We start from the raw sequence: 14388 nt of genomic DNA, 5'->3' as shown, positions 1-14388 counted from the left end.
AAAAAAAAAAGAACATAAAAACAACACTTTTGTTAGAGTTATTATTATATTTATTTTATTTTATTACGTGTAACAAAGGAGTGTGTGTGGATTGTGTTTTACCACGCAGGAAATGTTTAAATACAATCGAATTCCAACGAGGTTGAAATCGTGTTCATGATATTTACCAACCAAATGGCTTAAATTATTCATTAAAATAACAAAAGAACATATAGGTGATTACTAGGAGTTATATATATATATTCAAATAAAAATGATGAGCATAGATAGACTTAGTTATCGCAAAATAAATTAAATTAATTTGAAAAAAAATGAAATGAATATAAATTTTTAAATTAGTTTTATATTGAAAGGAGAATTTTGATACTTGAAGTTTACCATTGTGAATTGTGAAAGAAGGCCATATGGGTTCAAATTCCGAAAACATAAATTACTATATACTATAATATTTTAAATACCTTTTTTTTTTCAAATACTACTAGATTTAGCATTGGTGGTGCCATGTTTTGCATATAAAATATATTAAACATTATTTCCATTTTAAAATACAGATCCATATATACTTCACGTATCAAATCGATTCTCGCACTCTATTTGTTATAAAATATATAAAAGATAGAATCGAAATTACATACAGACGTACCAATGGACTATCCACGTTTACAATTTTATTTAAAAGTGATTATTGGACAGTACATGCACATATCTTGGATTTGCACTAACGTGTGACGGGTAATGTTAGGGCATGTGTATTCGGGACCACTTTTGCATATTATTACCGAAACATTCTTTATCTTTAAACCTTTACAGGAACCAGATTTCTATCCATATTATTAAATGTATTCATAAAAATAATAATAAGACTAATCTGGAAAATATTAATATATTATTACGCTCGGAAATGCGTCTGAAAGTGACGACATTGATGATGATATCTTGTCATTTCGTCAAGAATTGTTCAAAAATAATATATATTATCATTTATAATTGTTCATATATATATATATATATATATATATATATATATATGACTTGTTGTGTGTATTGGTCTCCAAAAAAATAAATTTATGGATTGGTAATTACCACAATTAAGTTGGAATTTATAACTTCAATTGTTGATTTATTGGCAATTAATGTTTTTAATAAATGGTTGTAATATGCTTTTGGTTCGAACCAAATAGAGTGGAAGGCGAAGAGTTTGTACGGGAATTTTGTTAGCATAGTTAAAAATAATTATAACCATTGCGTAATAATATATTTTAATTCATTTTCATAGTTTTTTAAATAACCTGAAATTTCTATTTTATCGTTATACTTGGATTTCTATTTTCAATAAGGATTTGTTTTAGTCGTAATTTAAAATTTTGTTTTTAATGTTTTTAAGATATTATTTTGACATTTTTTTTATTTTTAAATTGTCTAACTATGAGATATTATCATATAAAATACTCAATTAATTCTAAATTTCTAAATCAAATACTGAGCTCCTCATTTCACAAAAAAATAATACGAATTGCTACCAAATTTTTATATTAAACCGATTTTTTAAAAGTTTAATATTTTCATACCGACATTTGTCTGCGGTATAGAACATGCTAAATTTTAATAGCCGGTTTTTATATGAAAATTTGGTAAATTTTTTTTTAATAAGAAGGTTCAGTATTTAATTTAGGATTTGAGGATTTGGTATGATATAGAATCACGATTCATCGGGATAAATGACAAGATATGGAATGACCAATTGTGCTAGTTTTTTCACACACGTGTTGAAAAACGCGTACGGTCCAAGGAGGTAAAATTCCATTGTCATATAATTGATATGAAGTCGACTAAGTACGCGACCCATTTTGACAAATATCATTATTTACTCTGAACCAATAATAATAATAATAATAATAATAAACCGGATGAATCAATCCAATTTCGAAGAGAGATATTTACATGGAATTTTCAATCCTATGCAATGTGTAATCGGGCAAAAAACCTGATGAATTTTTAGATTATAAAAAATAAAAATAATAACTATCATTAATTATTTGTCATTAGTACTGCTAATTCTATTATTAGTAAGACTGTATAAAAAATAAAATGTTTGTGTTTTAAAAACGTTGTAATTCAATATATGGTTCGAAGCTTCCAAAACCTAGTCACCACTATTAATAAATACAAAGAGAGAAGACTTTAGAAATGCGTGTATATATACAATTAATCAATAAATTCAATAGATTATAGGGGATAAGAAAATTCAAAAGTAAAATAATAATAATAATAATAATAATAATAATAATAATAATAATAATAATAATAATAATAATAATAGCTAATTTTCCAAAGTGGAGAACACGGGTGCTTTGTCCTAATTAATTACCTTTTTTTTTTCTTTCCTCAATTGTACACTTGGCAAACATTTGGTTTGTTAAAAGACAAACATTTTTGGTTTTGCAAAGTAATTTTATTATTAGTGAAAATGATTTCACATTTAAAATATTGCTTTTGAGCATTTGTCTGTCTGTTTGATTTTTTGTCTTCCGTAGATTCTCTTCTCACTGAACTATTTTTGTGTTCGTGTGAGAAGAGAATCTACACGTAATTATGTCTTCATAATATTTTACATTGTTTTTTTATCATCATAACAATTTTTTTTTAGAAATTACGATCCCAAAAAAAAAAACAATTTAGATAAAAACGATTTTAGTGAGTAGTTGTATATTTAAATATATAAACAACCGATTAATAAAATTAAAAAAAAACATTATAAAATGCCAACACACACACACACACACACATATATATATATATATGTAATAAAATATCGTAAATACTTTTCTACAGTATCTAAAGTATGAAATTAACACATGATTTAATCCATTAATTGATCATAGTGTTGTTATTACATGTTTGGATGCGATACAGAGTGTAGACAAAAAACTTAAACATATGTATATATGGTCAAGTGCGTGACCACGTCAACACGGTGTCGTAATAATTCGTCAACTTTTCATAATTTTAGTACTAATTAAAATAGAGTTCGATGACCTCCCATTTCATACTTCATTTAGAGTGAATAATTTTGGTAGACGAATAAATAATATATAGCCGAATAAATCAATGAAAAAAAAACTTCCGTATAATGACGACAAAAATCTTTTTTTCATTAGATTCAATGAACCATTTCCGTGAAATTATCCCTGCAAGTAAGATTTATGAAAAAGACAGAAAATAAAAAAATAATAATTTATTTTCAAAACATTTGCAGCCGTATAAATTTTTTTTTTTGCAAATAAGATTTATTTTTTACGCAATTGACCACTTAATTAAGGAAAATGATTGAAAACTTAATTTCAAAGCCTTCGTGTTTTTAAATTTAAATTTTATTTGGGCCAACAATACATTGTATACTTAAACTGAAACGTAATTATTGGGCCCATGGGCCGGAAATCTAGTTTTAAAAGGGGTACATGCCTCGGAACAAGTGAGATACATTCTTACCTGTGTTTCAAGAAACGGCACTGAGTTCTTGCATGTATTAAATGGACGCCACGATGTTTGAATCTCAGAAAGCGTGTTAATTGTTACTTGTTAGTAGCAGAGAAGAAGAAAACAGACCTTTCTCTTTCCTCCCTCCGCGCTTCTTCGTCGGGCATCCTCGCCGTCGCCGTCGGCGATCTTTGTCCTGTTTCCGGCGAATTTCCATTCCAGATTTGAAATCTTGAAGTGGGTTTTAACATAACAGAGGCGAAGAAATGGTGAAGGTGCGTATGAACACGGCCGATGTGGCCGCCGAGGTGAAGTGCTTGAAGCGTTTGATCGGCATGAGATGTTCCAACGTCTATGATATATCTCCGAAGGTTAGAAATTATGGGTTTTTTAAATCACCCCTTGGGAATCATTTAATCGATTGATTTCGTCACGGCATGTGCTTATCGGAAGTTTTGATTGTCTTGAATCGATTTTCGTGCTCGCAGACTTATATGTTCAAGCTTATGAATAGCAGCGGAGTGACAGAATCTGGAGAGAGCGAAAAAGTGTTGCTCTTGATGGAAAGTGGTGTCCGTTTGCATACCACTGCTTACGTCCGGTAATCTGCTATTGTTAACTTCTATGTTTGGTCGGAGTAATCTGTCAGTGTGTGTAACTATGCTGTACTTGTTAGGTTTCTCTCTTGTTACAAGTTACTTGTGTTGCTAGTTACTGGTTTCTAGAATCTGTTAAGCGAAGAGGACTGTGTTTGGAGTGGAGGGTAGCTCATTAATTCTGTTTTTTTTTTCGGGTTTTAAAGGGACAAGAGCAATACTCCATCTGGGTTTACTCTGAAGTTGAGAAGGCACATTCGTACCAGGAGGCTTGAGGATGTACGCCAGATCGGTTACGATAGGGTATGAAGATATGAAATGTCTTGGGCTTGTTTAGCTTGTTCTGATGATTGCTAAATTTTGTTTTGCTGAGGTTTATGGTTTTGTTTCAGATCATTCTCTTCCAGTTTGGGATAGGTTCTAATGCCCATTATGTGATATTAGAGTTGTATGCTCAAGGAAACATTATTCTTACAGATTCTGAGTTTACCGTCATGACACTCCTTCGATCACACAGGTTAGTTTTTGGGCGTCTGTGAAAACTGTTTTTTTGTTTCCGTTGGCAAATTTTTCGAGATAGTCATTCTTTCCTGTCCTTGAACCTGTGGCCTTCGTTCTTGAATGACTGGTTTTTTCATCCTTGCAGAGATGACAACAAGGGTTTTGCTATCATGTCCCGCCACCGTTACCCGATTGAGATCTGCAGAGCCTTTGAGAGAACATCGTTTTCTAAGCTGGGGGAAGCCCTTACAACTTTCTCTCCGAAGGATCATGAAGCTGAAAGTAATGAACTGAAGGAGCAGAATGGGAAGCAAAAGGGTGGGAAAACAAATGATGCTGCTCGTGCCAAACAACTTACTTTGAAGAATATTCTAGGCGAGGCACTGGGTTATGGCCCTCAGCTTTCTGAGCACATAATTCTGGATGCTGGTCTTGTTCCAAGTAAGAAGGTTTCAGAAGACAACAAGCTAGATGATGATAAGATTCAGTCGTTGGCACAAGCTGTCGCTAGATTTGAGGATTGGCTCGAGGATATTATGCACGGTCAAAAGATTCCTGAAGGTTATATTCTAATGCAGAAACAAAGTTTGGAGAAGAAAGACCTCCCTTCTGAATCAGGAGGTGTTAGAAAGGTTAGTGTTTAGCTCTATAGTGTATATCTTTTAAATGGCGATGAAGATCAAATATTACATGTACTTTTTGTCTGGTTGTCTGCAGATGTATGATGAATTCTGTCCAATCTTATTAAACCAATTCAAATCAAGAGAATACGACAAGTTCGAAACTTTTGATGCGGCTTTAGACGAATTCTACAGCAAAATCGAGAGCCAAAGGGTAGAACACCAACAGAAGGCAAAAGAAGATTCTGCGATTCAGAAACTCAATAAGATACGTCAGGATCAGGTCTACTGACATTTCTTTAATAAGCTAAATGCCCATGTTATGATCTACAACCATCTTTACTTGAATTCTCTTTGTAATGCTGTTTCTTTGTCCATATTGTAGGAAAATCGAGTCCAAATGCTGAAGAAAGAAGTGGACCATTCTGTAAAAATGGCTGAATTAATCGAGTATAACTTAGAAGATGTAGATGCTGCTATATTAGCTGTTCGTGTAGCTCTTGCAAAAGGTATGAGCTGGGATGATCTTGCTCGCATGGTTAAGGAGGAACGAAAATCTGGAAATCCCGTGGCTGGGCTTATCGACAAGCTTTATCTCGAGAGGAATTGCATGACCTTGTTACTCTGCAACAATCTTGATGAAATGGATGATGATGAGATTACTCTCCCAGTGGAAAAGGTATTGGTTTCTGTATATAATTTTTCACATCAAGTCATATAGATCATGGTCTTACGCTTGTTTCTCGAATTTCCGGGTGGTTTATATACAGTCATGTCCTGATATGTTCGTAGGTAGAAGTTGATTTGTCACTCTCGGCGCATGCCAATGCTAGGCGGTGGTATGAAATGAAGAAGAAACAAGAGAGCAAACAGGAGAAGACTGTCTCTGCTCATGAAAAAGCTTTCAAAGCAGCCGAAAGAAAGACACTTCACCAGCTTTCTCAGGTGGGAAATTCTTCAAACTCCGCATCTTTTGTTATATTTGTTTTTTCAAATAGCAGTCACCTGACTATTTACGTTTTTTCGGGTAAAAAAAAAAAGGAGAAAACTGTTGCAACCATTTCACACATGAGGAAGGTCCACTGGTTTGAGAAGTTCAATTGGTTCATTAGCAGCGAGAACTACCTTGTCATCAGTGGCCGCGATGCCCAGCAAAATGAGATGATAGTGAAACGCTACATGTCGAAAGGAGACCTGTGAGTAGTAGTAGTGGTCTCACCTTACGTGGTTTCGTGTTAAGTAATCGGATATTTGTGTAAAACTTTTGTCACGTTTTCGGATTTATGAAACAGGTATGTTCATGCAGATCTTCATGGAGCTTCGAGTACCGTGATAAAGAATCATAAGCCGGAACAACCTGTACCACCTCTCACTTTAAACCAAGCCGGATGCTTTACTGTAAGTGTTTTACTCTGTAATCGTTTTTAAAATGTTAAGATGGCAAATATTTCAATTCGACTTTTCGGTGCAGGTTTGTTATAGTCAGGCATGGGATTCAAAGATCGTTACAAGTGCGTGGTGGGTGTATCCTCATCAGGTCAGTAAAACAGCTCCAACTGGAGAATATCTTACGGTTGGAAGCTTCATGATACGTGGCAAGAAGAACTTCCTTCCGCCTCACCCTCTCATAATGGGTTTCGGAATGTTGTTTCGTCTTGACGAGAGCTCGTTGGGAGCGCATTTAAACGAGAGAAGGGTAAGAGGTGAAGAGGAAGGAGCGAATGATACAGGGGAAAGCCATCCTCCCGAGCTGGAGCATTCAGATACTGAGTCGGAGAATGAAGTTGCGGTTGAAGAGGTTGCCACAACAAAAGAAGTTGATTCACAGGAACCGAAAGCAGAAGTGACCCGAATCTTGGATTCTGCAGATGGCATGAATTCTTCATCCGAAATTGGTGGAGACGATGTAGCTTCAGCTACCTCTCAGCTTGAGGATCTTCTTGATAGAACGCTTGGGCTCGGGGCTGCAGCAGTGACAAGTAAGAACCATTCAATGGATACATCAAAGGATGATGAGGATGAGGGGCATGGAGAGAAGAAAACAGGAGTGAGAGACAAGCCCTATATATCGAAAGCCGAGAGAAGAAAGCTTAAGAAGGGCCAAAGCAGTAACACAGCCACAGATGGTAGCCCCGAGCAAGGAAAGCAGAAGGAAAAGGAGAAGGAAAAGGCCAGCCAAGTCGGTAAGAACGTGCCCGGTAATAAGCCAAGCATCGGGAAAGTTAGTCGTGGGCAAAAAGGCAAACTCAAGAAAATCAAGGAGAAGTACGCTGATCAAGACGAAGAAGAAAAACGGATACGGCTAGCACTATTGGCGGTAAGTACTTAGCACGTTCTGTTCTCTGGCAGGCCATAACCTTTACTCTGTTCTAATCACCCGAAACTTTTGTTCTCTGCTCTATGTAAGTCCTCTGGGAAAGCCCAGAAGAATATCGAGGAATCACAGAATGGAAATGCGGCTGTCGCAAATGACAAGAAACCTTCTGCCGGTAAATCCTTTTCCAAGACTTTTTTTTTCAACCCGAGTTCCATTTTTATGAGCATCTTGTGTTCAGGCAGTTCTCTGTTGTCTTTGCAGATACCGAAGGTGCTCCTAAGTTATGTTATAAGTGTAAGAAAGCAGGTCATCTTGCCAAAGATTGTCGAGAAAATCGGGAAGACTCTGCAGAGCTGGACAAAGTGGCAATGGAAGAAGAGGACATTCACGAGGTCGGTGAAGAAGAGAAAGGAAAACTGATCGACGTTGATTACCTAACGGGAAACCCATTACCCACCGACATTCTTCTGTACGCTGTCCCCGTCTGCGGCCCTTACAACGCCCTTCAATCGTACAAATACAAAGTCAAGTTAATCCCGGGAACCGCCAAGAAAGGGAAAGGTAAGTGCCGCTTTTTCTCAAACGTTAGACCTCGAGAAGATCGTAAGAGTGATCTTTACACTTTCATCTCTTGCTGGATTTGGACAGCCGCAAAGACAGCAATAAATCTGTTCAGCCACATGCCCGAGGCGACGACCAGGGAGAAGGAACTGATGAAAGCTTGTACGGATCCCGAGCTGGTGGCTGCTATGGTCGGGAACGTGAAGATCACAGCCGCCGGTCTGTCACAGCTCAAGCAGAAGCAGAAGAAGGGCAAGAAGAGTGGCAAGAACCTGAGCTAAAAACCGGTTTTTTCACTTCAACTGTGAACATCTTCACTTCTTGTTGGCTTGTTGTTCTTTTGGTGTTCATGTTAACTTGTAATAGAAATAAGTTAGTGGAGATTGTTCAACATCACAACACAAACGTTGTTTTCCTTTGAGAAAACCTATTTTAAAGATGTCCCAATTTTTTTATGTTTTCTAGTAAAGCCCCTAAACTATATTCTATCCTAAATAATACCAATTCTTTCTTTATTCACCAACTTTTATAATATTTTCAAAAAGGTATCATTTTTATGCAGGAATTTTGACTGTTTGAAATATGTTCATAGTTTGTCTTTCTAATGGTTTAACGATAGTTTATTCTTTCGGATAAATTTTAATACTGGGGTTGTTTTTGTATAATTTAAAGTTTCGGGATTTTCTCAAACCATACTAAATATTAGGGGTCTTTTTTTGCAGCGTTTTTCTTTTCCCCTGCATTGAAACTAACGTCTTGTAGTTTGGACGACTAAGAAACGGCAAGTAGTTACGAGGTAATTCTATAAGTGAAATCTGAACCGTCCGATCTTCTGAAACTGATCTCGTCGTCGCCCTCCCCTATCGCCCTTATCTAACACCAACGCTAAAAACACTTTCGAAGAATTGAAGAAACAGATAGAGAGAACCTCAGCAGAGAGATAAAAATGGCGTCTCTGGCTCAGCAATTCACGGGCCTGAGGTTCTCACCGCTCTCGCCTTCTTCGCTGTTTACCAGGAGAGTAGCCATAAACTTCCCGCAGAACAAATCCTCTGCCGTACCTTCGACCGTCGTCGCGGCTGCGACGGCGATTTCCAATGCCCAGACGAAGGAGCGACTCGAGCTCAAGAAGATGTTCGAGGAAGCTTACGACCGTTGCCGTACTGCTCCCATGGAAGGCGTAGCCTTCACCGTCGATGACTTCACCTCCGCTATCGAGCAGTACGACTTCAATTCCGAGCTCGGCACCAAGGTTCGTGTCGTTCCCAATTCTGGTTTTTGTTCTTCATACCGAGATTGAACTAGAGGGTATGATTCAAGTTGCGATTTTTCGCTTCCAATTTGATTTTCAGCACTTGGGTTCTTTGTGAACTTGTGACCCGTTTCATCGAATTCGATGGATAGTGGACTAGAGATTAGTGTGATGTATGTGGCAATGTGGCTATTGTTTTCTTCAGGTGAAAGGAACTGTGTTCAGGACTGACGGAAATGGCGCATTAGTCGACATTACGGCAAAGTCCTCAGCCTATTTGCCAGTTCAAGAGGCATGTATTCACAGAATCAAACATGTGCAAGAAGCTGGTATAGTTCCTGGCTTGACCGATGAGTTTGTCATCGTTGGTGAGAACGAAAACGATGACAGTTTGATACTGAGCTTGAGGATGATTCAGTACGAGCTTGCCTGGGAAAGATGCAGGCAGCTTCAAGCCGAGGATGTTGTCGTGAAGGGTAAGGTGCGTATGAACAAAACCAGTGATTGTGCATTCGTCCGTTTCCTTCATGATCTCTCTTTTTTTCGCCACTTCCCTTCTGTGTAATTTTAGGTTGTCGGTGCCAACAAGGGTGGGGTGGTGGCTCTGGTGGAGGGCCTGCGTGGATTTGTGCCATTCTCGCAAATATCATCGGTTTGTTGTCTCGACAACACTTTCCATATCAATACTCAATAGGCATGCCAATTTGTTAGCCAGCATCTCAGTTGATTCCTACACCAACTTCCTATTTGATTTGTCAGAAAGCAACAGCAGAAGAGCTTCTCGAAAAGGAGCTACCGCTAAAGTTTGTGGAGGTTGACGAGGAACAATCAAGGCTTGTACTCAGCAACCGTAAAGCTGTAGCAGACAGCCAGGCCCAGCTTGGAATCGGATCAGTGGTCCTTGGAACGGTTCAGAGCTTGAAACCCTATGGTGCATTTATCGACATTGGTGGAATCAATGGCCTCCTCCACGTCAGTCAGATCAGTCACGACCGTGTCTCGGATATCGCAACGGTTCTTCAGCCTGGCGACACTCTGAAGGTAATAGAGATAATAATCTTGGATTCTATCGCAAAAAGCAACGGTCTTTGAACCTTTTTTTTCATATCGCAGGTTATGATACTGAGCCATGACCGGGAAAGAGGAAGAGTGAGTCTCTCCACCAAGAAACTTGAGCCAACACCCGGTGATATGATCCGCAACCCGAAGCTTGTTTTCGAGAAGGTTTACACTAATCACTTAGTTTCCATACTTCTTACTCGGCAATAAACAGAGGTTTCCGGCAAAAGGGTCATCTATATATAACTGTTTCTGGGCGTCTATGCTATAATCTTGCAGGCCGAGGAGATGGCTCAGACATTCAGACAGAGAATCGCGCAAGCAGAAGCAATGGCTCGAGCCGACATGCTTCGCTTCCAACCCGAGGTAGTCCTTCCTCCTACCCTTTCCCTTTCGGATGATATTTTGCCGGAAAATTTCCATGTTTGGATCGATGGAATGATATTTTGAGGTGGATGATGAATGTTGCAGAGTGGATTGACACTGAGTTCTGAAGGGATATTGGGTCAATTGGGATCAGACTTGCCGGAAGAAGGCGTTAATCTCACCGATGTTCCTCCGGCCGACGATGATTCTTAGATTCCTCTCCATCCTTCTTTGAACATGATCATGTATCATCACTGTATAACTTCGAGCTCCGTATCTGTCTCGTTGTAATGACTCTACTCTGTCGGATAATTCAATTGAAAGCCACATCACAGAATCGTACTGGGCCTTTTAATGTTCCACGACGTAAATTTGGGCCTTCTAATGATCCACAGTGGGCCCACCATTGTTTGATTTTTTTTTTGGTAATTATATTATATAATTATTTATATATTTAGCCACAAAAAATCTTGAGATTACAAATCACTCGGATGATTCTCTCGAATTGTTTCCAAATAAAGACACTATTAGTCATTAATATGGCAACAACATTTTCCTTATTGTAATCTCTACAATTACTGTATATCTTTAATTATTGATATCCCGCGGCATAAGTATGCGCTAATTAGATCATGAATGTGTATAATCTCGTTCCATTAGGAAAAAAATATCTGTGCTAGCATTATTTCCAAATGAAAACAAAATCATTATTAAGGTAATAAAAAATCTATATCTCTAATTATTTATGATCTACTAGATATTATACACACACATATATATATATATATATCATTACATAAAATATCATTTAAATTGTTTTTTTTTTCACATAATATCTCTTATTTTAGTAGTTGATACACAATAAAAATGTGATATCTCACGCAAAGAGTTTCCATTTTTTCCGATGAATGACTAAATCCGGTGATTTTAACATGTAACTATATATTTTTTTGTAAAAATTATCAAATTGGGTTACAAATATTACGTTACAATTTATAATACGTTTGCATAATCATTTTTTTCTCCTAGGAATTTTCCTCCCAAATATATCAGACGGTGAAAATGTTCTAACCAGCCATTTAATACTGCCACGTGGAAAAATAAGGGATAGTATATTCTCGCCACGTGTCTTGCACCAATAATATATTAATATATTTATTTTTCTCGTCGACAAAACTTTTAAATTGGACGTATATTCATTTTACTCTATCTCGGCACATATATATTCTTATATATGAAAAATATTCACATTGCCACATATACGGTCCATCATGATTCATAACCCCCTTTGATACTGTCTTGATTTATTAAACGCTCGATAAAATAAATCTAAAGCATTAATTATGAAAATATTTAAGGAAAATAAGCACGATATGCGCATAATATTTTACTAATTAACCCCAAAATTTAATTCCCTTGCCATATATAACTCCTCGACTCTCCCTTTATATATTATTGAGACTATACGCCATCTTCTTCATTGCACCACACAACACACATCAACCTTTAAAAAAACGCAAACTTCTTTTTTTTGTTTGATCGTGAAGATGTCGCCGACAGAGATGACCGGAGAGAGGATTCCGACGACCGGAGAAAGGGCTTACGTGACGTTTTTGGCGGGAGACAAGGACTACTGGATGGGAGTGGTGGGGCTGGCGAAGGGGCTGAGGAAGGCGAAGTCGGCGTACCCCCTCGTCGTGGCGGTGCTGCCGGACGTGCCGGAGGAGCACCGCCGAATCCTGGTGGCTCAGGGATGCATCATCCGTGAGATACAGCCGGTTTACCCGCCGGAAAACCAGACCCAGTTCGCCATGGCTTATTACGTCATCAACTACTCCAAGCTCCGAATTTGGGAGGTACCTATATATATACACATATTCTATTGCTTTTGTCCACGTAATTGTATTAACATATTTATATTCACATATTTATAATTACATTTTTCGTACATATCGCATGTTACATATTATGCAATGTGTATAAATCGATAGATTTGTGGGTTATTTTATATAGGAGTATGATAGTATATTATTATATTCATGAATGTGGAAATTTTCACGTGTGATTTCGCATGTTTTTTTTACACGTTTACGTTCTTTGTATTGATTGTTCCGGACACGTATAGTACGCATGTAATTAAAGATTATTCCAAATAAATTTTAGGCATGCTTGTAATATTATCACAAATATTTTTATTGATACACCTTCATTTATACACACATATATATATACACACACACACCATCAAATCATATCCTTGGTTAGATACAAATGTACTCATGGTCTATAATATCCCATATAGCAAACTAACAAACAAAATCTGAAAGTTGTGATTAATTAATTAAATTAATAAGCAATTAATAAATTAATTATGATGCACAGTTCGTGGAGTACGAGAAGATGATATACCTCGACGGAGACATACAAGTGTTCGACAACATCGACCACCTCTTCGACAATCCCTCGGGAAACTTGTACGCCGTGATGGACTGCTTCTGCGAGAAGACGTGGTCGCATACTCCACAATACCAGATCGGATTCTGCCAACAGTCGCCGGAAAAGGTGACGTGGCCGGCTGACCTCCTCGGCCCTCCGCCGCCTCGCTACTTCAACGCCGGCATGCTCGTCTTCGAGCCCAACCTCGTCGTCTACAATGACCTCCTCCGTACTCTCGCCGTCACCACTCCCACATCTTTCGCAGAACAGGTCACATTTATTTGTTTTATTATGGTTTTTACGATATATAATAAGCTGTATAATAATATTAATTTATTATACCCCGTATACGAAAATGTGATGTTGACTATTTTTAAGCTATGGTTTTTTGTAGGATTTTCTGAACATGTACTTCAAAGACATTTACGAGCCGATACCGTTGACTTACAACCTCGTACTCGCCATGCTTTGGCGCCACCCCGAGCGCGTTGACCTTGACCAAGTCAAAGTCGTCCACTACTGTGCTGCAGTAAGATCATCCGTATATAAACATTTTTTTTTTGTTTCTATATATTTGTAAATAATAATAACCATTTTCATAATTATAAGGGTTCGAAACCATGGAGATACACGGGAGAAGAAGACCACATGGACCGTGACGACATAAAGATGTTGGTGAAGAAATGGTGGGAAATATACGAAGACACCTCGTTGGACTACAAGAACTGTGTCGACGAGATCGCCGTGTCGGAGACCGAGTCAAAGCTCAATCCTCTCATCGCCGCCTTGGCCCCCACTGAGTCAGACGGCGGCTGCCTCGCTCCCTCCGCCGCATAATCCGCCGGCCGGAGAAGTGGCTTTAATTAATATATATCTATTGCTACGATCTCTTCCACTATATATTAGCCATGTGGATGAGATATAATCGTCGTGAGAAGCCATATGGGTCCCACTTTTTATTTAGGTTCCTTTTTTTTCGAGTTTAATGTAATGTGAGATATGGTGGTTGGTCTTGTGTTCTGTTTTAGTTTTATGACAACCTCGACCGCTGCTTGTCTTAGATCTAATAAGTTACCTTATTGAGAAATGCATTAAGTTTTTATCCATTGCTATAATATAAATTTCATAATTTTTTTTGTATTATATGTTGAATAATCTTGGGATCTTATGATATGAAATCTATCCACATTATCGTATGATTAA

At 37.5% G+C, this 14388-nt stretch overlaps 3 protein-coding genes across 3 annotated transcripts; all 3 read left to right on the top strand.

The window, feature by feature from the left end:
* Positions 1-3551: 3551 nt before the first annotated feature.
* Positions 3552-8527, top strand: LOC104818864 (nuclear export mediator factor NEMF). The gene is made up of 14 exons (XM_010548646.2): positions 3552-3848; positions 3966-4078; positions 4280-4376; positions 4466-4590; positions 4720-5206; positions 5292-5477; positions 5580-5873; positions 5987-6139; positions 6236-6390; positions 6487-6592; positions 6666-7511; positions 7602-7683; positions 7773-8072; positions 8160-8527. Exons 1-14 carry the CDS (start codon positions 3744-3746, stop codon positions 8351-8353), a joined length of 3243 nt encoding a protein of 1080 aa, XP_010546948.1. The 5' UTR covers positions 3552-3743; the 3' UTR covers positions 8354-8527.
* Positions 8528-8968: 441 nt separating this feature from the next.
* Positions 8969-11109, top strand: LOC104818863 (30S ribosomal protein S1, chloroplastic). The gene is made up of 7 exons (XM_010548645.2): positions 8969-9324; positions 9530-9805; positions 9896-9976; positions 10084-10365; positions 10438-10548; positions 10663-10749; positions 10855-11109. Exons 1-7 carry the CDS (start codon positions 9019-9021, stop codon positions 10960-10962), a joined length of 1251 nt encoding a protein of 416 aa, XP_010546947.1. The 5' UTR covers positions 8969-9018; the 3' UTR covers positions 10963-11109.
* A 1187-nt stretch (positions 11110-12296) lies between these two features.
* On the top strand, positions 12297-14182 carry LOC104820112 (galactinol synthase 10-like). Its single transcript, XM_010550485.1, has 4 exons — positions 12297-12605; positions 13132-13455; positions 13580-13714; positions 13795-14182. Exons 1-4 carry the CDS (start codon positions 12297-12299, stop codon positions 14020-14022), a joined length of 996 nt encoding a protein of 331 aa, XP_010548787.1. The 3' UTR covers positions 14023-14182.
* The last annotated feature ends 206 nt before the right edge of the window (positions 14183-14388 follow it).

The sequence above is a fragment of the Tarenaya hassleriana genome, unplaced genomic scaffold, assembly GCF_000463585.1.
Source record: "Tarenaya hassleriana unplaced genomic scaffold, ASM46358v1 Cleome3, whole genome shotgun sequence".
NCBI classification, from domain to species: Eukaryota; Viridiplantae; Streptophyta; class Magnoliopsida; order Brassicales; family Cleomaceae; genus Tarenaya; species Tarenaya hassleriana.
This window is presented reverse-complemented; position numbering and strand designations above follow the sequence as displayed.